At 44.4% G+C, this 25,516-nt stretch overlaps 1 protein-coding gene across 4 annotated transcripts in view; it reads right to left on the minus strand.

Annotated features, from left to right (window-relative positions):
* Nucleotides 1–761: 761 nt before the first annotated feature.
* The window catches only part of ZNRF1 (zinc and ring finger 1), an 89,231-nt gene continuing 64,476 nt past the window's right edge, over nt 762–25,516 (minus strand). The window contains exons 2-5 of one of the 4 annotated variants that reach the window (XM_007477501.3): nt 23,542–23,637; nt 4,625–4,730; nt 2,962–3,052; nt 762–1,935 (exon numbers count right to left, since the gene is read on the minus strand). In XM_007477501.3, the coding sequence (XP_007477563.1) occupies nt 2,995–3,052; nt 4,625–4,730; nt 23,542–23,637 (260 nt within the window). In that variant the 3' untranslated portion in view covers nt 762–1,935; nt 2,962–2,994. The other 3 variants (XM_007477500.3, XM_001362310.4, XM_007477502.3) reach the window with 3 other exon arrangements.

Here is a 25,516-nt window from a genome sequence, read left to right on the forward strand (position 1 = left end):
TCTTGACATGGGTCCATGGATCTGGGAGGAAAGCTAGCTGACATTAGCAGTACCACTAGCAACCAGAAATACTGGCTGCAGATCATTTCCTTTGCCCAAGTCTATTGGGCAATGCTATTGGGATTACAGGGTCAGAACAATGAGGGTCCACAACTGGCCACCTCAGGCTCATCCTCTGTTTCTTGTACTGCTAGGAGGGCTCTTATCTTTTCTAGCCCAATCCCAAGCTGGCCCCGCTCTCTATAACCCCCCACTGAAGCTATCATGACTCACCTTGCAAGATACAAACTGGTTATAAGCAAAAGAGAGGAATGCATGAGATCCGCCGAAGGTTGTCTGATGGAAGCCAGTCAACTACCCTTTCAGCCAGGCAATCTAGGGTCCCTCTCCTTCATCCCTCCTATTCCCTCTGCACCAACCTCTTCCCAGATGGGACAAGATCTCTTGCCGCCGTTCAAACACATATTGCCGTTTTGGCTGTTGGGCCCCCAATTTTTCACCATTAGGCCAGGTGGTACTAAGCCGGTAGGACAGATGGGAGCTAGCTCTGGCTAGCAGAGCTGATAAGAATGCTTTTGAATATGACTGTCTTTCCTCTGAACCTGACAGGGTACAGGTATCAACCACCTATCAACCATCAGGACAATCTCAGGCTCAACAGGGAGACCATGAGCTAAAGGAGGGGAGGCAAAGGCCTGAAGTATCACTAGTTCTTGGCATCACAAGCAAAACTCCATTAAAATAAAATCACACCAAGCATCTTTTATTGAACATTATTTTAATACCATATCAAAACACCTTGACTAATGAAGAAAGGTTTTCCCCCAAGCTTTGAACATTTTTTTAAACATTTTAAGGTTTTTTTTTTAATATATAAATACATAAACCTATCCTGCATGGGTTGATGCCACGTGTGAACGTTGATGGCTAAAATGTTCTCAAACAGAGCGCCTGAAAACAGGGGTGTGGCTGTACCTCTTTTCCTTTTTTTTTTAATAAATTTTTAAAAGTTTTTTGAAAAAAAAAAAGAGAGAGAGAGAAAATATCCACAAGGGTCTAAGAAAAATGTTCAGGCATCTTTGCAGGACACTTGTGATTTTTTTAGATCCTCTGAACTGTACTGAAGACCAAAACTGGGTGAGGGCAGGGGAGGAGAAATGGAGATGGAAAACAGGAGGAAGGGGCTTGGAAGGGTTTGGTTTTTTGGCAATTAGGAGTCATGACACCAAGTGGAGTCTAGAGGCAAGAGGAGGAAAGTGCAAAACCCAAACTGAAGATGGGAATCAAGTCGGTAGGAGGGGAAAGAGAGGATGCTGGCTGGGAGGACTTGGCTGGGTTCAGTCACGCAAAACAGGAATCTTGTAAACATCACCAGGAAAAACACCAGTGGACACTAGACTCGTTTGTTTGTTTGTAAACACGTTAAAGACAGACCCACAATGCCTTTCAAAGGTAAAAGAAAATGCCCTTTCCCTCCTGGGGTGGGAGCAGGGGATGGGGAGGGCTGCAGTTGTCTCTTCTTTCAAATTCATCCTCATCTGATTTAGTGTCCTCAAGGGAGAAGGGGGAAAACAACTCTCTCCAAGTCAGTGCAGAAGGGTGCCCTGTCCCCTCATGTCCCAAGCTCTGTCTGGCGCCTGAGAAGCCTTGTCTTAGGGACAGGGGGCTGTCTGTCCTTTTGGGGACTGTAATAAATAAGTCGTGCTCCGTCTGGCCAGAGGGCCAGCAGCAGCTCCATCCCACCAGAGGCCTGGGGGCTCAATGGGTCATGTCTGCTGTTGGTGTCTGGGGGGAGCCCCCTGAAGCCAAACATCATGACAGGATTTCAGGCTCGCAATCCAGCGACAGGCTCCACTCCTCTTCTCTCCCCATGTCATCAATATTTGAGGTGAAGTTTGTAAAAATAGCAGATGTCCCTGATTGGTCTGACATCATCTGTTCTGGGGGTTTAGTTGAAATAAATAAAATAAAATAAAACAAAAACTAACCAAAAACGATGAAGAAAATCAAAACCCAATTGAGGTGCTGGAGTGGATTAGAGGGTATTGGTGGGTTTCTTTACAAAACAAAATACCAGCCCAGAACTTTGAAGGGACAGGTGGGATGGGAGAGAGGATGGTCAGCAGTAAAGCAAGGTGCCCTGGGAAAGAAAATGAAAGATCAAACCCCAAGTCCACACAGGGGAAGGGGAGTGGGGTGGGGGAAGAGCCACTGGTGATAATCCAATGAAGAAATCAAGAAACTCCTTTGTGGTTCGGGGAAGCCCTCAGGATTAGCTGGACTTGGTGTGCTCCTGGCAGAGCCCACTTAGGTCAGGGGGGGCAGACACCCATTATCCAGGACAGCCTGAGGCATGGTTTTCTCCGGAGGGAGCCCCTCTTTCATCAAACCTGATTAAGCACAACAGTGAAAAGGATTCTGGGCTTTCTATACTCCTTTCTGTACAGGTCTGTGATGGTGATCACCCATTGCCCTTTCTCTACTGTTTTTCTCTACCCTGCCCTACTGTCTTCAGAATGATAATCAAAGAAATGCATCATGGATAGAAAACTGGTCTTACGCCAGGAAGAATTGAGTTCGAATTCTGACTTTGACACTTACTGGGCTCATGGCTATGTCACTTAATTTCTCAGCGGTGCTCTCTTAATTTTTTAAGTGTCAGAGAAGGTGCCCATTTATTTTGGCAGAGGGAGTTCCCTATACCAAAAAACATCACTGGTCCAGTTGCTATCCCTAATCATGCACCCTTTAGTTAGTACTTTTTATCCCCCCGCCTCCACAAAAGCATTTGCCTCTCGTAAAACTGTCATTTTGTGGTATTTTCCCACCCCCTTCCTCAGGGAGGGTGCTCTAAGAATATCGTGGCCTCCTACCCCCACCTGAAGCAACAGGCCGAGAATCCTTGCCAAGGATCCTGTAGGGGAGGCCTGACCCCAACAGGCCTCTCCTGCAGCCGCTCACCTTTGAGAGGAGTCAGCAAGCATGCCTGAGGAGTCAATCGGAAGGGTGCTCAGGACAAGATCTGTTCACTTCAAACCATGAATCTATACAGCTGAGGCAGAGAGAGAAGACACGAGAGCATTAGTTACCAGGTGGCCACACCACTCTCACGACCATTCCCACGCCAGGGCACGACTCCCAAGTAGGACTCTGGGCCGTTACTAGAAGAGAGATTGATCTTTAGACCCCCCCAAAGCAGACCACCCAAGACTGACTCTGCTATGGACCGGCTGGAGGACCCTGGCCAAGTCACTTAACTTCTGGGTCTGTTTTTATAGGTTTAAAATTAATCTGGACGACTCCCTTTCAGTTAGAACACTGTAGACTGTATGAACCCGGCGGGCTTCTGCTAGGAAACGGCCCTCACAAGTGGTGGAGGGAGAAACACACGGGCTCAACCTGCGTCAGGCAAGGGGCAGCAAGCAAATACAGGCTGGGCCATCCCTTGTCTGTCTTGGGTCAGTGAAATGGGGGCCTCCCACGAGAACAGCCTGTCTACGGGGAAACCGCTGGCGCTGCAGCCGGCTCGGTGGGCACAGTACGTGCCCCCTGGCAGGGGAAGAGGAGGAAGGGGAAGCTGCTGCCGCCGCCGCCTGACATCACCGAGGAAGGCAGCGGGGAGAGGGCTGGGATGGAAGACGCCGTGTGACCCTCATCGGCTAACGGCAGGATGTCTAAAGGGAAACGATGGGAGAGAGTGAGAGCTCTCCTCTGACTGGCACATGGGCCCGCGGAGAGCCAAAGGGAGGGAGCCCAGAATGTGCTCTGATCTTTCCTGGGGCCCAGTGTTTTCTTGCCCTGATCCTGTCTCCTTCAAAGGCTCCCCGGGGCCCCTGGGTCAGTGACTTCCACCAGGGCATCCTGGCCCCGTGCCTGCTTGCTAACAGCCTCGCCACTTCCTGGTGGGCCGCCCGTCGCTATGCCTTCAAGTGGGCGGGAGGGGGAGGGAGGGAGGTGTGCGGGGGAGAACAGGTGGTGGCCCGCCGAAGGTACACAGTGTCTCTAGCTGAGAACACGGAGTCATCGGGGAGGAAGCGTCTTCCTTCCAGTTGGAAATAAGATCGAGGTGCCGGGGTGGAGCCCGCAGGAGAAACCTCGGCAGTGCTAAATATAGTCGCTTTTAGTGCCGCAGCTAAACAGGTAGTGCTTATTATCGTCTCTGAGCGCTGCTGGGCACCGGCCCAGCCTTCTCCCACCCTCACCCGCCAGCCCCTGGCGAGGCTCCGGGCCATCGCGGCCCCGCACTGAGAGGGATGGGTAAGGAGGAGAGCGTGGCCAAGGAGGATGACGAGCGAATCTTGCAGTCAGGATACAGAACATGACAGAGCACGGGGGATGAGGCCCAGCTTTCCCCATGACTGTAGCTATCTAGGGAAGGAAAGCCAGAACGAAACCTCAGTCAAAAGTGCCCTGGCCGGGCCCTCAGACCAGCCCTTCCTTTCTCCCCTTCTACCAGCCCGATAGCCTCCTGGATGGTCTGGCCTGATCTCATGCCCAGCAAGCCCTCGTCTACGGTGACAAGTGTGGGGATGGGGAAGCTTCTTCAGAGAAGCATGAAGGCTGCAGTGAGGCCCTTCTAACAGCAGCATCCTTAGAACTCCGGGTCCTCCTGGCCTTCCCGTACCTTTTGTGATAGATGCAGAGGCAGGGCAGCCTTGCTATGGTGTCCCCCTGAAGCAGCTCCTCCAGGCAGATCACGCATTCTCCTGCATCTTTAGTCAGCACATCATCTGTAATGGGATGAGAAGAGACAGGGTGACCACAGTGCGGACAGGAAGCAAGAGACATCCCAATATTCAACACTTGGGAGGCACACATTTGTGCTATTGGGGGTGGAAGGCTACTGATAAGTAAGAGGAATCTTTGTCCTTGAGGAATGTATTCTACTGGGGAGATAAGACCCAACAGTTCCAGGATGGTGGCTTAAATGGGAAGGAAACGTGAACAAAAACACAATAAAAGCAACAGATGATTAAGTGCCAAAGGAGTGGTGCTACCAACAGAAATTCCTGTGAATTCTAAGTAAAGGGGAGAGAGTTAAGGTTCACAGAAGGGTAGAGCTTAAATTAGGGTTTGAAAAACAGAGAGGACAGAGTAGAGAGGAGGGTGTTCTAGTCAAAGGGAATGGCATGAAATCAAAATTGGGAAGGAAGAAAGATGGAAGAGGGGAGGGAGAGGAGGAAAAAGAGAAACGGGGAAGAAATGATAGAAGGAAAAGGGAGAGAAATTCTGGGAAGAGCAAGAAGGAAAGGTCCATATTGGAGAGCAGCTGGAGACAACAGCTGGAAGTAAATTGGGGTAGTCAGCAACCCTGGTCAAAAACAGGAGCCCACAGTTTTACCCACAGACTCCTCCCTCTGCCACACTGGCTGAGCTGATTCTTTGCCTGCAGTAACCTTATTTTCTCAACCAAAAATCAGAGTCCATTCTTACAAATGATAACTCTTTTGCCAAGCCTCACGAAAAATCTTTTCTCAAGTCAGGGCTGATCCAGCCATTTGGCTGGTGTGCCCATGCTTGTAGTTCAACTGCTCTATAGGACCCAACACTTTTCAGATAGCTTAGAGACTCTGTCTCATGGAGAAGAGGCCTTGTTTGCCTGGAGCCCCTAGTCAGATGAGGCTATGTGGCTACAGGGTGATACAAGAGAACACTACTGGGTTGCCTAGCACTGTGAGATCTCACAAGTGACTCGGTATATTACAGATTCATGTGATCCCGTTTCAAAGGAAGTCCTTTTATTCTTCCCTGATTGTCTCCCCATCTTCCACACAGAAAGCATGTCAAATATCTTCCTCCCAACCCCCCTCCCCCCATACTGAGACCTCGACTAATTTTACTCAAAAATTGAGGCCAGTTAGTAGGAGCTCCCTCTCCTTCCATTCTCTTATCTTAGACCCCTGGCATCATTTCTCACCTTCTTCTCCTTTTTCCACATGGGTCTCTGACAAAAAGGTGGCCCTTCTCCTTGCCAAGGCCAATCAGTCAGTCAGTTAGCACTTATCAAGCACCTACTGTGTACCAGGCCCTGCGCTAATCTCTGGGGTTACAGAGAGGCCAAAAACAGTTCCTGCCCTCAAGAAGCTCCCAGTCAAGTGTGGGAGGCATGGGCAAACACTGTGTACAAACAAGATGTAGGCAGACTCCACTGAAGGGAGGTGCTGGGCTTAAGGAGGCCTGGGAAAGACTTTTGAAGAAGGTGGGATTTTAGCGGAGGCTTGAAGGTAGCCAGGAGATGGGACTGAGCATGGGAGATAGCCATGGAGAATACAAAAGCCTGGAGGCTGCAGAGTGTGTGTTCGAGAGCAAAGTGTAAGGGAACTGAAAAAGTCAGACAGAGGATTTCAGATTTGATCCTGGAGTAATAGGGAGCTACTGGAGACCTCCATGCGAGCAACACCCGAGTACAGGATGGACCGTGTAGGAAGAGAGACCCCAGGGAGGCAGACAAGCCATTCAGCTGTGAGATGTGAAGATCCATCTCCTCTATCTTCTCTAGCAGATTGCATTCTCAACCTCCCTCTTCTCTCTAGAATCTTCAGCCTCTCCTTATCTCCTACTTTCAAACATGCCCAAGTCTCAATCTTCCCAACTCTTCCCTAGACCCTAACATCCCCTCAAGCTGTGATCCTGAATTTCTGTCCTGAGTCAAACTCAGGGGGAAAAAAAACAAAAACTGGCAGCCTATACTTGCTTCCTCCACTTCCTCTCCTCTTACTCACCCTTGCAATTTGGCTCCCAAACATCTCATTCAATTCAAACTGCTCTCTCCAAAGTGAATGATCTTTTAATTGTCACATGTGCAGGTCCCTCCTCAGTACTCAGCGTTCTCCATTTATTGCTACATTTGACTCTGTCGATGACCCTGTCCTCATGGACACTGTCTTCTCTCTGGATTTTCAAGGCATTACTCTCTCCTGGTTTGCCCTCATCTGACTACTTCTCAGCCTCCTTTGCTGTCTCATCAATTAAAAAGGCCCCTCCTTTCCCTTGTCTCTCTAAGCTCAGCTTCATCTTCTGCAAGGAGACTTTCTGGATCCCCCTTCTCCCCACCCCACCCCACCACCTTTGTATTTATGCAGATATACATATAGATGTATTTGGTGCTTCCCAATTAGCATGTGGGCTCATTTTCAAGGAGGGATTACTGTATTTGTATTTATATCTCCAGTGTCTGGCACACTACTTAATAAGTAGTTGCTAAGAGGTAACTAGGTGGCTCAGTGGATAGAGTCAGGTCTTGAGACAGGAGATCTTAGGTTCAAATCTGGCCTCAAGACACATCCACAGTGTGACCTTGAGTAAGTAACTTAATTGCCTGGCCCTTACCTCTTTTTAAAAATTTTATTTATTTTAAAAATATTTTTCCATGTTTACATGATTCATTTTCTTTCCCTCCCCTCGTCCCTCCTTGCTTCCAGAGCCAACAAGCAATTTCATTGGGTTGCACAAATGTTCCTTACCTCTTTTTTGCCTTGGAACCAAAATTTTGTATCAAATCTAAGACAGAAGGTAAGGTTTAAAAAAAAATGCTTACTGACTAATTTCTACCTTTACCAACATTAAGGCATGTCACACCAACATTGATAAGAAATGCAACAACTCTTTTAAATGAGCCCCTGTGCCTTAAAAGAGCTAGAGCAGGATTAAGCTTCACCTTAACAAAAATGCTCCTTTCATGTATCTGGAAGTACTTTTTGGATTTGAATAGTACTTCTGTACTCATCCCATGCCAGGCTCACAGACATCCTGTGAGATGAGCAAGAAACTGAATGGCTTAGAACCGTGTTGGTGAATCTATGGCACGTATGCCAGAGCTCCCCTCCCCCTCTCCACAGGTGCCTGAGGACATTTTCCCACCACTTGCCCCTCTGCCCAGCAGCCCAATGGGAGAGTAAGGGTTGCAGTTTGGGCACTTAGTCTCTAAAAGATTCACCATCACTGGTCTAGGTCATCACCATCTATAGAGAAAATCCTGTGTTTAACACCAATCCTGAATCACATGGGCTTCAGAGTTATTAGAGAATCAGCTCATAAGAGAGTTTATATGCATTTATTAAGGGCCTCTAAGTGCTGAGCAATTTGTTAAGCACCAGGGATACAAAAAGGCTAGTCTTTCCTCTCAAGAAGCTCAAAATCTAATGAAGGAGTTGGGGGTGAGGGACAATAAGCAAATAAGCTATATGCAGAATAAATAAATAATTTAAAGAGGAAAGGGCACTTGAATCGGAAGTGGTTGGGAAAAGCTTCCAGTAAAAGATGGAATTTTAGTTGGGACTTAAAGGAAGCCATATGGGGAGAGAAAATATTCAAGGGATAGGGGCAGCCCAAGAAAATGCTCAGAGCTCAGAGAGGTGGGCTGTCTTTTTGTCTTAATAGCAAGTGAGTCAGTGGACCAGGTGTTGGGGAATAAAGTGGCAAGCAGTATGAAATAAGCCCCTCTCTCTATCCAACCCACCTCCTTTCTAAAACTGGAAAATAAAAGATCTGGACTAGAGGATCACTATATAAAGCTCCTTAAGGCCCTTCTAAATTATAAAATCCACTCACCTAGCATTTTAGGCTACAAGACAATATTATTAATTAAATATCTTGATTAAGTTGGGCTGGACTCTTCTCTTTTATGATACTGGCCAAACTCAAAGGAGGAAGAAGAGAGGGGATGAAATTCATGATGGTGGTTTCACTTCCTCAGGAGACTTTAATACTAATGGAAAGATTTATTTGAGCACTCTGGGGTCTGATGCTTGCTTCTCCTGAATGGACGGGAATGTCTGGGTTCTCATTCTACCCTGAGGCCAGCATTCTTTTTTTTAAAACCCTTACCTTCCATCTTAGAATCAATACTGTGTATTGGTTCCAAGGCAGAAGAATGGTAAGGGCTAGGCAATGGGGGTTAAGTGACTTGCCCAGGATCACAGAGCTGTGAAGTGTCTGAGGCCAGATTTGAACCCAGGACCTCCCATCTCTAGACCTGGCTCTTAATCCACTGAGCTACCCAGCTGCCCCCTGAGGGCAGCACTCTTGATAAGTTCTACTTCAATCCCAAGAGGGACCTTGGCCAAGCTCCCTTTACTCCTGCTTGACTTAGTCCCCAGAATCTCTGCCTCTCTCAGATGTCTTGCTTAAACATGGGTGTCCCACCCCATGAGTTATCTTCTCCTATTCGAATGTAAGCTCCTTATGGATAAGGTAAGGACAGAGACTGTCTTGTATACTTGTATGTATTTTCCTGTCCCTTAGCACAGTACCTGGCATATTAATAAATTGCTCCATCTATCCACTGATCATTTTCCAACCCAGTACTGTATACTCAGACATGGCCCTGAGTGGGGGAACAGGGTAGAGGAAGAAAGGATAAGTTCAGAATTCCTTTTTAATTATTTTTTTAAGTTGAAGGCTGGTGAACAAGGGTTGTAAAGTGCCAATGAAATCCCAAACCTGGCAAAGAAAAGAGTATAGATGGAATGGGGTCGCTCTGCTGAGCTCCAAATACAAAGTCTGTCTAACCCAGCTTGCACCGAGCCTTCATGTGAAGGTGGGCAATGAAGAAAAAAAGAAGAGTGAGGTATCCCACAATGTTTACTGCCCTGAGAAAAAAACAGCAACAGGGCAGATGACAGTCTTGTGGGAGGCAAGGGGTTGTGAGGGGAAGGGGGCAGAAGTAGGGGTGGGGGGTAGACTCGGGGAGTCACAGCAAGACCAATTAAACAGAAAAACTCTTCCTAAGTCCAAGGCCTGTGGAAAGAGGCATGAAGGAAGAGAATATGCATGCAAGACAGAAAGCTGGGGACCTCATCTGTCAGTCAAGGTGAAGATTCCAAATAGAATGTTCCCAGGAAAGTCAGTTGGAGGCAAGCCAGGCTGAAGAGGGAAGAAGCTCTGAACGGGACCCTGTTGGCTTCCGTCCTAGGCTGAAGACTCTTGGCTTTGGAGACAGGAGGCAAGAAGAAGGCTTTGTGTGGCTGATGGTGGTAGTTGAATCTGAAGAACTGATTGTATATGTGAGATTTTAATTTGAAGAAAGAAAGAAGATTAAACAGTTGTCCTCCATCTCCTTGACAGACTTTTGTGTCACAGTTGTGACAGGACTGACATTTCCTAAAATCCTCCTATCCCTCCTTACAGATTAGGGAAACCCTCATCCCTATCACCTCATCTTACCGCAGTCCTCCATCCTGTTGTTCCCAATACACCCCCTTACTTGAGAAAGGAAGAGAAAAGAGTGTTTCCTCATAAACCTCAGAGTCCACTCAAGGGGGAGGGGCGAAGCCAAAAGAATTTCAGAAGGGTGGTATTGAGGGAGGAGGAGGGTAGGAAAAATATTGATCTATTAGCCATCAGTAGTGATCAATAGGCAACCCCAGAATATCTCTCTCTAATGGTATTTCTCTATCTCTCAGAAGTATCTCTATCTCCATTACAAATAGGCACCTTTAGGTTCCCCTAGTATCTCTCTAGTCAAGCCAGAGTATATCATTCACTGCAACCAGAAATAGTTCCACAGATTAAAAGCTCCATTTCTCTATTTTAAAACTTCGATTTTATTGTTAAATATACATTTCCCTGGTTTAAAGAAGGCTTAGTTCTTGGGGGCAGCTGGGTTGCTCAGTGGATAGAGCCAGGTCTGGAGACAGGGGATTCTGGGTTCAAATGTGGCCTTAGGCACTTCTTTGTTATGAGACCCTGGGCAAGTGACTTAACCCTCAGTGCCCAGCCCTTACCAAAAAGACTTAGTTCTTATTAGTAATCCTATACCTCACTGAAAGAATTTCAGATCCTTCCAGAGAGGGTGTTTAGTTAACAAACTTTTATTATGTGGCAGTCTCCACTCTCAAGGAGCATATATTATATAGGGAGGCAGAAACAACTAGATCCACACAAAACACATATAGCAGAGCAGCCTGTTGACAAGCATTTATTACACGGCGCTCACTGTGCTAAGGACGGCAGAGGGAAAGATCATGGGAAAGTGGAGAACGCTGGGAAGAAGACAGGTGGAAGAGCCAGGGGGCATGGGGGCATTGCCACTGCAGCAGGTTGGCAGAAAGACTCTGGGGGCTGAGAATCGTCTGCAAAGAGATGACAGACTCCATGGGAGATAATGAGATCGCTGAGTGACAGTAGCGATAGGGGCACCCAGCAGCCTTATATACAGTGAGGGCAGCCTGGACAAGGAGCCAACCAAGGGTCCAAAGGAGGAGCGAACCAGAGAAGAACCAGGAGAGAGTTAGGCCACAGAAACCTAGGAGGAGGAAAGTAGCAAGGAGGGGGTGATGGGCATCGGTACAGGGTGGAGACAGGTCGGCGGGGGTTGAGAAAAAGCTATTGGATTTGGTAATTAAGAGATCTCTGGTCACTGTCAGAGAATGGTGTTCCTGGGATGAGGTCAGAAGCCAGACTAGAGGATTAAGAAGAGAGTAAGAATAAAGGAGGGGAGGCCCTGATTGTAGTCAGTCTTCCTAAAGGGTTCAGTCAAAAAAGGGAGGAGAGGTGGGTGATACTGGATAGTCAGATGGACAGGTCAGGAGAGGATTTCTTTGGAGGATGGCGGAGATGCAGGCACATTTGTAAGTAGCTGGGAAGAAGCTGGTAGAGACAGGGAAAAATTGAAGATTAGTGAGAGAGCGGGGATGACGGGAGAATCTGCATTAGACAGGCTTGTGTAGGGTAGAGAGGTTTGGCCAGGCAAGGAGGTCTCCCTCTCTGGTGGAAGAGAAGACAGTGACTAAAGGCATCTGAGTGCTGTGAGGCAAGGAGGAAAAGAGGGAGCTCGTGGCCAATGGCCTCCATTTTTCAGTAAAATTGGAGACAAACTTAGCTGAGAGGATGGGCAGAGGGGAGTCCATGCATATTTGAGGAGGAGCCACTGAGGGGAGGCCAGTGAGTTCATTAGGGAGGTCTGCAATGAGGAGGAGGGCCCACTAATAAATGACACCACTTTGTATAAAGGTATGATTGTCAGTAATTTTGGCTTGGGTTAAGAGAAGAGGTGGGGAAATTTACCTTCCTTCTAACACTCGGGAAAGGGCAATGTGGGGGATGGAGGACACGAGCAGTTTTTATTAACTGTCTTTTTCCTTTTCATGAGTAGGGAAGGTTGGTGGGTGGAACAGGGAAGAAGAAAGGTATCCTGGGAGGTCACTGATTGATAGAAAACACAAGGGATAGACTAAACCCCACAGGGAAAAGGTGGAAGTTTGGAGCTTCCATGAAATAACATGAGTCTGTATCAAAGGGACCAAAGCTCCCCATCTGGCTTTTAGTCAGAAGATGGGCAAGCCCAGCACTGGGACTGAACGAATTTGTATAAAAGCTTCTATTGCCATTCCCAGGAGCTTCCAGGTTCATAGTTGCTAAAACTCCCTTGAAGGTGGGGGAGGAGCAGCTAGGTGGCTCAGTGGATTGAGGGTCAGGCTGAGCTATAGGCAGGAGGTCCTCCATTCAAATCTGGCCTCAGACATTTGGCCCTAACTGCCTGGTCTTTACCATTCTTCTACCAACACTGAGTATTGCGTATAAGATAGAAGGTAAAGGGTTAAAAAAATCCAAACTCCCCATGGTGGAGTTTTGTTATACCCGATTTCTTGAGATCCTGTAGCTCACCTGGGAGCTCCCTCTTCTCCCTTCTTCCTCATCTCACATCACTCAGATAATTTCCACCAACTTCTCCGTGTTCTCATATCAAGTGGACTTTCTCCTTGCCAGAATGGTCAGAGGACAGTGTTGCAGTGGATGGATCTGGAGTTCTGGAATCTCAATTCAAATCCTACCTCAGACACTAACTGTGACTCTGGACAAGTCACTTCACCTCTGTCTGCTTCAGTTTCCTCATCTGTAAAATGGGATTATAACAGCACCCACCTCTTGGGGTTGTTGTAGGGCTAAGATCTGTCAAGTGCTTTGCAAACTGTAAGTTTGCAAATATATATATATATATATTTATATAAATGCTGGCGGTTATTATTCCACATTTTTTGTCTCCAAGACTTAGAACAGTATCCTACACATGGTGACCATTAAAAAATGATGATGAGGGCTATACAGCCAGGTGGTTCTGTGGATAGTTACTAGGACTAGAGTCGAGGACCTGGGCCCAAATCTGACCTCAGACACTTCCTACTTGTGTGACCATGGGCAAGTCACTTAACCCCTTTGCCTAGCCATTGCCTTTCTGTTTTATCCGAGTTGTTACTAAGACAGAAATTACAGGTTAAAAAATGGAGAGGAAATAAAAATAGGGTAGCAATTTCTTGGGGGAGAACAGGGAGGTGAGAGATAATAATAAAAAATTCACCCCTTGGATCCTTTGCCTTAAGGATGCAATCACTAGCCAATGTGCCAACTTAGAGCTGTCAGTCTAGCCCGACTGGGGCTGCTCTATCTGGTGGGACCAGATGGCTGTTGATTGTTCTACTATCCAGATGGTCAATTAGCTTTCAGGAGTTCAGCCCAAGCCAGCCAGTTATTTCACTTATCTTAGGGAGGTGAGGGAAGACAGAAAGGATGTTCCTAACCATCTTTAATGCCTCTCTCCTAACTGAGAGGAGCAGAGTTGTTGACCATGCTCCTGGATCATGCTTCTGGAAGAGTCATTGGTTGGCAAACAAAGCAACCTCTCCCTGCCCCTGGGAACCAAGCAAGCCTTCCCTACACCTTCAGCAGGTGGCCTCCCTTCCCTGGGCTGGAGGTGGAGCCAAGCTCAAAATTACCTTGGAGAAGCCTGGTTTGGAGGAGAGGAAATGGACCAGATGGCAGGGAATCCACAGTTATTCCTGGCTGATTTCTAGGGGGGAAATGGTTGAACAGCAGGGGCTATGGGGATCTCTGGCCAAAGATCACCCCCACTCCCCACCCCATGAGACCATTGGCATGAGCCATTCCAGGAGGAAAAAAGAAATCCCAACACGCACATCATCTTTCTGCCAATGAAGTAATGAAATTCTTCAGCTGGAAAAGGAGATTGCCATTCTGCTTTTTCAATCAGCAGCTGGGAGCAGAAATGCACATTTCCTTCGGGTCTGATGACAATTAAAAATTTCTGCCATAATTTACTGAGAAGAACAGTGGTAGGTAGCCGGGGGTTGAAAGCCCTAGCGGGTGATACAGAGACAGTCTCCTCCCTCTGACCTGATTTCCCAACTTTGCTCCCAGACTTTCCACTGTCAGTATGCAGAGGATTTGGCTGCCCAGGTTCCCATGTGATGGGGAAGGTGTAGTACCACTGTGTTTCTGGCACTGACAACTGGCCTAGATTACGGTCTCTATCCTCAGCATGACCCTGCCCCGGTGGGTAGAGAGAAGAGGGGCTTGGAGATCATATATATTCATTCCACAGTCAACACTGTCATCAGACTCACTGCATTCCAGGCCTGGGAGGTACAATACAGTCAATTCAGTCCAGGTCCAGTGAATTGCAACCAGGACCATTTTCTGTAGATGGATGCCTGCAGATCTTCCTCCCACTTCTCAGTCACTCAGACCAAGTAAATCTGTAACCTCCAAACTGGAGCAGCCCCACTGGGCTTGGTAAACAACTTGTTTCAGCAGGGTACCCTGACACCAGCCATGAAATCAGACTGCCTGCAGCTGTAGCAGCAACCAGTAACAATTAGTAAGCACCCAAATATAGACTAGTAGGCACTATAATAAGCAAGCTAACCATACCCTGGCTTCCAAGAGCTTACATTCTAAGATGGGTGATATAAAGACAACATATGAATCAAATACAATGAAATAAAAATAGATGCAAAACAGGGAACAGGAACAGCACAAATTAAAAAAAGAAACCTATTCTTTGATGCTCCAGTGAAGGAAGCAAAGGTTTTTTTCTGGACATATAAATCAGGTCCTCCCTTGCTTGCTTTAATGATTCTTGATGATCTAATGCCAAAAAACACAAACCTGAATCAGTACTTCAGTCTTTCCCCCCCAACTTCTGCAATCTCTTTCAACTCCTCTGAGGTTCATGCCATCCATCTGTATCACCCGGATCTTTGCTGCAGTCATCTATCAGCCTCCCTCTTTTTGTCAAGGAATTCAATTTCTGGTAGCCTTCCCTCTCCATCCCAATCCCTTCATCATATAGAGGACTACAATATATGTATGTGTATATATATAAACCTTTACCTTCCATCTGTTAGAATTAATACTATGTATCAGTTCCAAGGCAGAAAATTAGTAAAGGCTAAACAATTGGCATTAAGTGACTTGCCCAGGGTCATACAACTATGAAGTGTCTGAGGCCAGATCTGACCCTCCCAACTCCAAGCTTGGCTCTCTATCCACTGAGCATCTAGCTGTCCCTTTGGCAGACATTCTGATATCTTCCCATAACAGCCTGGCCTCTCAGTTGTCAAGCTCTGTGATTCCCATGCTATAGATCTTTACCCCCACCTCAGCCTCTCCTAAGTCATGGTTTCTCTCTAATTGCTTTCTTCTCTTTGGCCATGATTTCACTATGTCCATCTTTCTCAAAGGCTTTACTCATTCTCTTCTTTTCCCCCTTGTTCTGCCATCACTTTGTTCCCCTCAGAACTAAGCAGAGTTCAACTCTACCTGGACTGACCTCTATCCTTGAATTCCTTAAATCCTACTTTCAGGCTGCTGGAGGAAGTAATACAACCATGTTGGCCAGGTTCACTATACAACCAGGTTCTCAGCAACAGGACAATACTTGAATGCACTCTGGATTGATTTCCTGTCCCAGTCCTCTGGGGGAAGCTGTTCCAAACCTTGTCTATAGGCCCCAATCTATCCCACCTCTCTGTAAGCAGATTGTTTCCTCCTTTGCTGAAACAATCAGGGCTATCCTCATAAACTCCTTCATTCCTCTTATTCCATGCCTTCAAATCCTCTCTATTTCCAGTCACTGTCACTTTTGTTCCCGTTTTTAAGGAAGTGGACCTTTTTCTTGACAAGGCCAACTTTTTACATTTGTGCCCCTAATCCTGTGCTCTTGCCTTTTAAAAGCACAAACATAATCATTATACATATTCTTAAAACATAAGTATTGTATATGTAATCCTTAATCTCCATTCCATACTGTTTACTTAAAAAAACAAAAACACATTTCACATGTTTTTTCCCAAATTGTATTGTTTGTCTGTGCTTCCCCTTCTGACTTCCCTAGGAGCTTGTCTGAATGTTCATTCCTTTTCTCTTTTATGTTCAATATCTATCTACTGGCTCTCTACTTATAGTCTACAAGCATTGTAAAGTCAACTCTGCCTTTAAAAAGCCTCTCCCAGAGGAAGCAGGAAGCACAGGAAATAATACTGGCCCTATAGTCAGAAAAATCCCGAGTTCCAATCCAACTTCAGCCACTTACTAGCCAAGTGACCAATGCCTGCCTCAGTGTCCCTATTCATAAAATTTGTATAATAATAGTACCTACTTCCAGGGTTACAGAGAAGATCAAAGTACTCTGTAAACCTTAAAGAACTATATAAATATTAATTATTTTATTGTTTGTTTTTCTGTCTCTGAAATCCTTCAAGGTACTGTCTTATTACCTGCTTACTTCAGTCTTAACAATACTCTATTTTCTTTCTGACAATCTCTTAATTGTCAAGTTCAAAGGCCCTTATTCTGTCTCAATTGTGCCTGATTTCTCTGCACCCTCAGCTACTAGATCTTTTCTCTACTAGCTTCCATAAAACCTCTGTCTTACTGCTGAGTAGTCTTAATGGGTTTACACACACGTAACCACAGAACCTCCCTTCAAACTCTTATCAAATATCCACAAGTCTTTCCAATCTCTGACACTCTCTCCAGCTTAATGTGCTCTCCCCAGCGAAGTTATTCTAATCCCCCAGCTGCCAATAAACAAACCCATTCCCCATCCTCAAGTATCTGCTCCCTCCCTAGTGTCCTGCTCCAAATCCACATTGCTCCTCCTCCCACATTCCTGCCCTGTGCTCTCTGGAATGTCTGCTCCATAACTCAAATTTCCTTGCATCCTAACCTTTTTACCCTCCTTCCACCTGGCCCTCACAGAGACATGATTCCTTCTTGGTGATGCCTTTTCTGACCCACCATGCTTTCCCGTGCTAGAACTTACCAATGGGGGAGTTAGTATACTCCTTGCTCCTCATTGACACTTCTTCGCTTTCCCTCTACCACCTCCTTTCTTAAGCCATTTCTCCTTCTTCAAGGTTTGCACTACCCAAATTTTTCATCCATTCCAGATCTTGGTGTTATTATCTATTGACCTCTAAGCATTCTCTTTACTTCTTCAATAAGTACAATGCTTGGCTAACAGTGTTTCTCCCCTCACCTCTCTATCACACATAGCAGGGAACTTCAAAATAAATAATACTAATTCTTCCTCAAATACCTTAATTTCCTAGTTCTAAAAGAATTTGCCTCAGTTTCCTCATCTACACAACGGGGATAACAATAGCACCTATCTCCCAGGGTTGTTATGAGAGCAAATGAGATAAATGTAAAAGTGTTTATTTAGCACAGTGGCTAACACAGAGTAAGGACTATAGAAATGTTAGCTATGAGGATGATGATGTCATCACCATCCATAAGTATTCTACTTCTTGGTTCATAAACTCTTGGTGCTTACTATGACCCTCCAATCTCTAATGCAGCTGGCTGGTCTTCTCTCTTTCTTTTCCTCTCTTGTAGGTATCTAGTTATTTACATTTTTCTCTGCCCTACTCGAGTTCCAGCTCCTTGAGGGCAGGAACGGCTTTTGTCTAAAACATAGTATTTAATAAATGCTTGTTGAATGATTATATGCAATATTATCCAATCAAGGAATGTTAGCAATCAAGGGACTTGTAGGGATCATTCTTTCATTTTACAGTTACAGAAATAAAATCAATGAGCCTATTTTCTCCCTAGGTATGCCTAGGGTTACAAGGGAATATAGGGGCTTTTTTAAGATGATAATTAACTGTCTTGCTGCTGATTTTTCAGAGTTTTTCAAGGTTCAGAGTAGGCATCACCCCCACCCCCACCCCCACTATCACCACCATCTTCAATCTTTAAAAAAAAAAACCTTACCTTCTGTCTTGTTCTAAGACAGAAGAGCAGTAAGGGCTAGGCAATGGGGGTTAAGTGACTTGCCCAGGGTCACACACTTTCCAATTCCTACTGGATATACCTGGGATGATCCCCTCCCACCCTTCATTAAATGCTACTGTGCTGCATCCCTGAAGGCTCTGAGTGTTAATCATGGATCTTGGAGGCAAAGTCTTCCTTTCTCAATTTAAAAATGAACATGATGGTCTAGCCATTTTTTTCTTGATTATTTCCTAAGATACTGCCAATAGGTCCCAATTTACTGGCCTTACCACTATTTAACATTTCTCCTGGATGCTATGTCTATAGTACCCCATGGCAGACTGTCAAGTGGCCAATGGCCAAAAGGGTGGGAAAAGAAAAGACAAAGATTTAAGTTTGTGTTTGTTTTTTTTTTTTAGTTTGCTTAAGAGGGTACAATAATATCAACAATAGGTGGCACTGATATAAGGCATTATGGTTTGCAAAATACTTTATAAATATTATCTCATTTGATCCTCATAACAAAGTCATTTTACAGATAAAGAATTTGAGGCAGTCAGAAATAAAATGACTTGTCCAAAGGCATATAGCTAATGTGTGTCTGAGACTGGATTTGAATCCAAATCATCCTGATTCCAGGCCCAGAGGTCTACCCATTGTGGTGTTCCCAGCCCCCTAGCTATTCCCTTATTTCGGTCTATCTTTAACCCTTTTCTAACAAAGTGTATACCATAAGGGGGAAGGGATTATTATTTTGTGTTCTGACCAATGCACCAAGGGATCTTAATTAATATTAGGTAATCAACCCAAAATCCATTCTGTTTATATCTGGGTTTGATAAGGCTCTTGCTGGGCCTGTGATTTTCTTGGTTTAAGGACCTCCTAGACAAGAACCTTCTCCTTCCTTTGTACCCCAGGATTTTAGAAGTGTTGTTTATAGCAGTAAGTAAAGATGACTGCTCAGGTTCATAAAGACCATCCATGGCAGAGGCAGAGCCTGAATGCAGTCAGTGACCTCTGTTGCCTCAGTCTCTATCTTTACTCTACACTAAAATTAGGGTTCTCCTGCTCATTCTGAAGCCAAACCACTTTATTTATACAGATCACTTCTGTTAAACTAAATTAAGGTGATGTCTATCACTTAGGATATGGCTGAACAAATTGTGGCAAATGATGGTGATAGAATACTGTGCTGTAAGAAATCATGAGCAGAATGATTTCAGAAAGAACTGGAAAGACCTACATGAAATGATGTAGAATGAAGTAAGCAGAACCAGAAGAACATTTTACATAATAGCAATATTATATATTATGATCAACTGTGAAAGACTTTGCTACTCTCTCAGCAATATAATAATGATCCATTCAAAAGGACTTATGACCACCTCCAGAGAAAGAACTGTTGGAGTTGGAATGCAGATCAAAGCATACCATTTTTACTTCAGTTTATTTGGGTCTTTAGTTTTATATGATAATTCTCTTATAAAATGAACAATATGGAAATATGTATGGCATGATAATACATGTATAATCCAGATCAAGTTGCTTACCATCTCTAGGAAGGGGAGGGAAATGAGCAAGGAGCAATTTGGATCATATAACTTCAGAAAACTTATGTGGGAAATTGTTATTATTACATGTAATTGGTAAAAATAAAATATCTATTTAAAAAAAAGAGAATAGATTGCTTCTGTTAGACAAATAGTCTAGAAACAACAGACTCTTGTGACTAGCAGTTTTAAAGGTCCTCAGAGGTAACCTGGTGCAGTAGTCTGTCTCCAAAGTTGTGAGTTGCAGCTGTACCCCAAGAATGGTGGGAAGATGGGCTGTATCCCACCACCCTCACAATACCCAGGCATGGCATGAAGCTTTGCCTAATACAATCACACCTACCCTTCTCCTTGAATAGTATCCTCCCATTCTCTTTTTTCCAATGTACAAGTTCCCTGTGAAATCAGTCTACAATGACTATGTGGAGTCAATTGTGAAGGGCTTTAAAGGATAGAGGCAAAAAAGGAGCCACTGAAGCTTCTTGAGTAAGGAAATGCCATGATCAAAATCCATATATCAGGACTAACAATTTAGTTGCCAGGTGCAGGATGGATTGGAGTCTCTGGAGGGGAGGTGGGAAAGCCAGTGAGGAATTGCTCTAGTCTAAGTGAGAAGGACCCGAATTAGGGCAACAGCATATAAAGATATGGTGCAGAATATGGAGGGCAGGAAAAAAGAAGAGTAGAGGATGAATCTTGGATCGACTTTGGACTGGAACGACTTCTATTCATTGGTACAGAGCTTCACAAATTACAAAGAACTTTCATACTGTTACCTTCCTTGGTATCACCTATAGAAAAGGAAATCTGAGGATCAGAATAGCTAAGTGAATTACTGAAAGCCACATGACTAACAAATACCAAACGGTGAGAAACCAGATCTTTTATCATCCAGGGTTTCCTGCATCCTGTGCTGCTTCTGTGCTGTACCACTAGAGACAGTGGTTGACAGAAAGCTCACTGTTACAACCAGACAACAAGAAATCTTCATAACACTTGTTTATATGTTTTAAAAGAAACTTTTATGTTATTATGTTATTAAAAAGTATTGTATGACATTCTATTCCTCAGAAAATAAATCTGTCCTGTTGTTTACCCCACTTCTCTGGCTTCCATGTTACTAAAATACTAGAACATCAAGGGATAGAGCTAGGTTTGAGAAGACATGGGAGAATGTGAATAGACAAGTCAGGCAGGTAATACAGGGCATACAAGGCAACAGATTAAGAACATGGCAGGCAGTTGTTCTTATGGAACAGAGAAAGCATCTCTGGCATTCTCTGGTACCGAAAGAAAATAATCAGCAGGGGCCAGAATTAAGCCAAGATTTTACCCAAAACTTATCTATTGGTTTTTTGGACATAGGTGACAGTTTGGCCTATAACAAGTCCTCTCACATCCAGATGCAGCCAGCAAATTAACTTGGGAGAGATATGAATACAGATCTTTGCTTCAAGGAGTGAAGGCTCATCAAGAATCTTACTCCCTTCTCCCAGGTTAAACTGAGAAGGGATGTGGGTAAGAAACCTTTTTCTTTCCCTTACTTCTTCCTTCTTTCTACCCCATTCAAAGCTAAAATCACTACTACTGATAGGTTTCATCAAGCACAGAAAATCCCCACATTGGCCATTCCAGAAATATATGTCTCATTCTGTATCTTGAATCTATCACTCAAATCACAGTTTGCTATTGAACCAAAAAGAATCTTCACAGCCGTTTGCCTTTATAATACCACTGTCAAGAAACAATGCTCTTTGGGGTCTGTTTACTTCACCCTGTATCAGTTCATATCAATCTTCCCTTCATTCCTTCTTGCAGCACAAGTGTTGCTTCACCCCATTCCAGTACCATCACTTGTTCAGTTGTTCCCCAGTTGATGGGTACCTCCTTAGTTTTTGGTTCTCTGCCCCTACAAAGAGTTGGTATAAATATTTTTGGTACATTTGGGTCCTTTGCCTCTTTCTTTGATCTCTTTGGGGAATGGGCTGACTTAGTAGTGATATCAGTGGGTCACAGGGTTTTCTGAATTTAGTAACTTTTGGGGCATAGTTCCAAACTGCTTTCCAGAATAGTGGAGCAAGCTCATAGCTCCACCAATAGTGCATTCATAGACCTGTTTTCCTGCAGCTCCTCTCTTGTTTCCTTTTTTTTTTAATCATCTCTTCCAATCTGATGGGTATGAGGATATAACCTTAGAATTAATCTGCATTTCTCCTTTTACTAGTGATTTGGTGTATTAAGGTAGCTTGGGTTTTTCCTTGGAAAAATGCTTGTTTATAACCTTTGACCAATTATCAGATGGAGAACACTATATTAAATATAGTAAACAATGAGGAGAAACAGAAAGCACTGACATCCACATTAAATATCCACTCCATTTTCAAAGAACAGGAAAAAATGGGATGCATCTGTGTCAACACAGGAGTAATAATCTTGCCCAGGCAATTTAGTCTTAAACAGACACATTAAGGGTGGTCCAAAAGAAGACGAATAGGTGCTGATACCAGCAAGATGTGGTAGAAGCAAACTTAAGTCCCAGAGCTAGAATATACCACCTAAGTCTAAGAATATACACACTCCCTTAAGGACCACTTCCTTTCCCCTATTTTAGAAGGTGCAAAAATTCCCCGGTGTACAAAATATAGTTCACCAAACATAGGATGAGAAAGAAAAACAAGCAGTGACCTTGAAATCAGAGGCAACATTAGTAAGGTTTGTTCAAACTGTCACATACTTCCCAGGAGGGTCCCAAATTGCTGTTTAGGTGCAGTCGGTTCAGCCCTTTTCTTCTGTTTCTCAAAGGTAAATGAAACTAAGGACCAGCCTTCCGTACCCATGTTACAATGTCTCCAGAATGCCATGTAAACCAAAGCCAACAATCCCTTCTTAAATCTCCTCATTCTATAGTTCCATCCTCCCTTCAGAAGATGTCAAACATCTGTAAGGTGGTCCAGATGATGGACTAAATCTCCTTCCCAGTACCAACATGGGCACCATAGAAAGGCCTGAGATTCCTTTCTCCTTTCCTCCCCTTCCTCAACCCTAAAGAGAAAAACTGGAGGATAAGAAATGTGGTATTAAGTAACTTGGGGTTTTGATCTTGGGGACTGAGCTATGGAATGTGGAAAGTCCCAATGTTCCAATGTTGCCAATTGTGCTCTAAGGTTGCAAAACTCCTGTGACATCCTTTGATTTGGCAGCATGATTAGGAAGTGCAATATTTCTAGGAGGCACAAATTTTGCTTAGCAATGAATTCTTAGATCCAGACCAGTTGCCACAAGAAGTGTGGATGGAAGTATTTTTAACTGAAGCTTTCATGTCAAAAAGACCTGGAGAAAGGGCAGAAAATGGCCTGAGACTAAACAGCAGGAGAGGGAGTGATTCTGAATCAGAAAACATTTCATCTACTGATCTCTTTACCTTTTCTCCAACACAGTCAAGGTCACATACTTCAGCTCTCTCTCCCTTTCCCCTATTTCATGGCCAGGTTCTTTGGCAACTCTTTGGAACTGAATCAATCTGGGGGATTTGTTAACTCTATAACTTTCTTGGTTCTACACAAATACTCCTGCCAGAAGGCCTTAAGTTTGGGAACATCCTGATCCAGAGGAAGAAAGTGATCCCATTGGGCTGCTAGGCAGATGAAATGAGGAATGTCCTCAGCGAGTGTAGAGAAGAGATGGTCTAAGTGCTCCACTCCCTTCCAGCTCTGCCACCTCTGAGCCACCCACCTGACTCCCTATGTACTCCCATTGGGCTACTGGGTGAAGTGAAAGGTAGAGAGGGGAAGAGCGCAGCTCTGCCCCAGTCCCTCTGTCTTTCTAGTAACCAACTGGGGGTGGGGGGGGCCTCTGTGTGCCATCTTTGGCACCCATGTCATAGGTTCCCCATCTCTGCCCTATGGAATCTGCTGTGTTGATTCACAGGCCAAAGCCTGAAGAAATCTTGGAAAGAAACTGAGCCCTTCCTTACCATTGTAGGAGAGACGTGGTTTGCTCAAACACATTATAAAGTGCATTTCCATCTCATCAGAAGCCACAGACTTAGAACAAATGGGGCACTTGAAACCTGAAAAAGAGAAAAAAGATGTTGAGAAGTGTTTCCTTAAGCCAAAGATGTACACATTAACTATGGTACTCAATTAACCATCATCACAGGGAGAATTTAAATTTATTCATTTGTTCATTCATTCAGTACTTGATTTCAACATCCCATCTTGGCTAAAATCCATCTTCCCCAGCCTCTCCCCTTGCTTCTACTCTTTTGTCAAGCTTTTCAAGCAACAGCAAAATATCTGATATGAGTTCTGTTTTTTTATTGGGGTTGGGGGAAGGTGAGAAGGGCAGAGACCTTGGAATTAGGAGACCTTGAAAAAACAGAAATGAATAATTAGCTCCTGAATTAAACCAGGAAATACCTCCCAAACCCCTGACCAAACTTAGGCAGAGAGGAGAGATGCAGATAAGCTTGGTGGGGAGGAAGCATCTAGTTATAAGCAGAAATCATCAGTTAGCACTCTTACTTCAGATTCTGAGGGCTGCTTCCTACCTTCCTCCCCTTCCTCCCCAACCCAAGGACATCGTTAACCCCTGTGACTAAGCAGTGGTCTGGTTCTTTGACTGTACAGGCTCAGGGTATTTATGTCTTTATCAACTTCCAACAGAAAAGTATTTCACAAACTCAATGAATCATGTTCCACGTTAATCAAAGTTATGACATCTCACCTGCTTCCTATGTTGTAATTTATACCCATCACCTCTAGGTAAGTACAAAGAAACCTTGGCTTTCTAAATAGAAGTATTCAATTCAGCACTGTGATTGGCCATGAAAAGAACACATCCCTTGCTTCTTTTAGGATTTCCTACGAAGTTTCATTAGGCCTTAGAAACTCATTTCTCATAAGTCCCTGGAAATCTAAAACTTACAAGGGATTTATGATTTATGAAGACACTTTCCCTTCTTTCTAACTTCTCTATTATTAAAGAAGGCACCACAATCCTCCTCGTCATCCACATCTGACACTTTATAGTGTCATCCCTGACTTTTCACACATCCTACATGGCCAAACCATTGCCAAATCTTTGTCAGAATATTTCTTGTTTAGATTCCCTTCCCTCCACTACTCCTTTTTACCTAGACTACTACAAAAGCCCCTGAATTAGTCTCACTGTCTCCATCTTCCATTCAGCTGCTGAAATAGTTTTATTATTTCTTTAAAAACCCTTACCTTCCATCTTAAGAGTCAATACTGTGTATTGGTTCTAAGGCAGAAGAGCAGTAAGGGCTAGGCAATGGGGATGAAGTGACTTGCCCTGGGTAACAAGCTAGGAAGTGTCTGAGGTCATATTTGAACCCAGGGCCTCCCATCTCTAGGCCTCACTCTCAATCCACTAAGCCACCTACTTGTTCCCCTAGAGTAATTTTCAGAAGACTAATTATCTGACCAGTCCATTTTCCTATTCAGTAAGTTGCAATGGCTCCCTATTTAAGAAATATCCAATGTTGCTTAAGACAGAACACTCAAAGCATTCCCTAAGAGCTTCTGACCATAGACTCTTTCTTCTCCATGAAGGCTCAGGGATGCCTACCTTGTTACTTGGCAAGGAAGACAGCATATAAGTTATTGTGCTACTAAAATTCTTACTACTCATCCCTCTTCTGAATAGCAGGAGTTACCTCAAGAAATACCACTGAACTGTGTAAATGAAAATACTTCCTTCTCAGCACATGACTGCTGGTCCAAGTCTCCTGAGTCTGAAGTTTCCACTGAGTCACTTCAGTCTTCCACTACCAATTAGTACAAGGTTGGAAACAAAGAAATGCAATGGAGGAATTTCTTTTTCTTTCATTTGCTTTCAAATGAAACAATAGAAGCAGTACATATTAGTACTCTGCTCAAGCTAGGAAGATATCAAGTCAGAACCAGAAGAACCCAGAAACTCCAATG

The sequence above is a fragment of the Monodelphis domestica genome, chromosome 1, assembly GCF_027887165.1.
Source record: "Monodelphis domestica isolate mMonDom1 chromosome 1, mMonDom1.pri, whole genome shotgun sequence".
NCBI classification, from domain to species: domain Eukaryota; kingdom Metazoa; phylum Chordata; class Mammalia; order Didelphimorphia; family Didelphidae; genus Monodelphis; species Monodelphis domestica.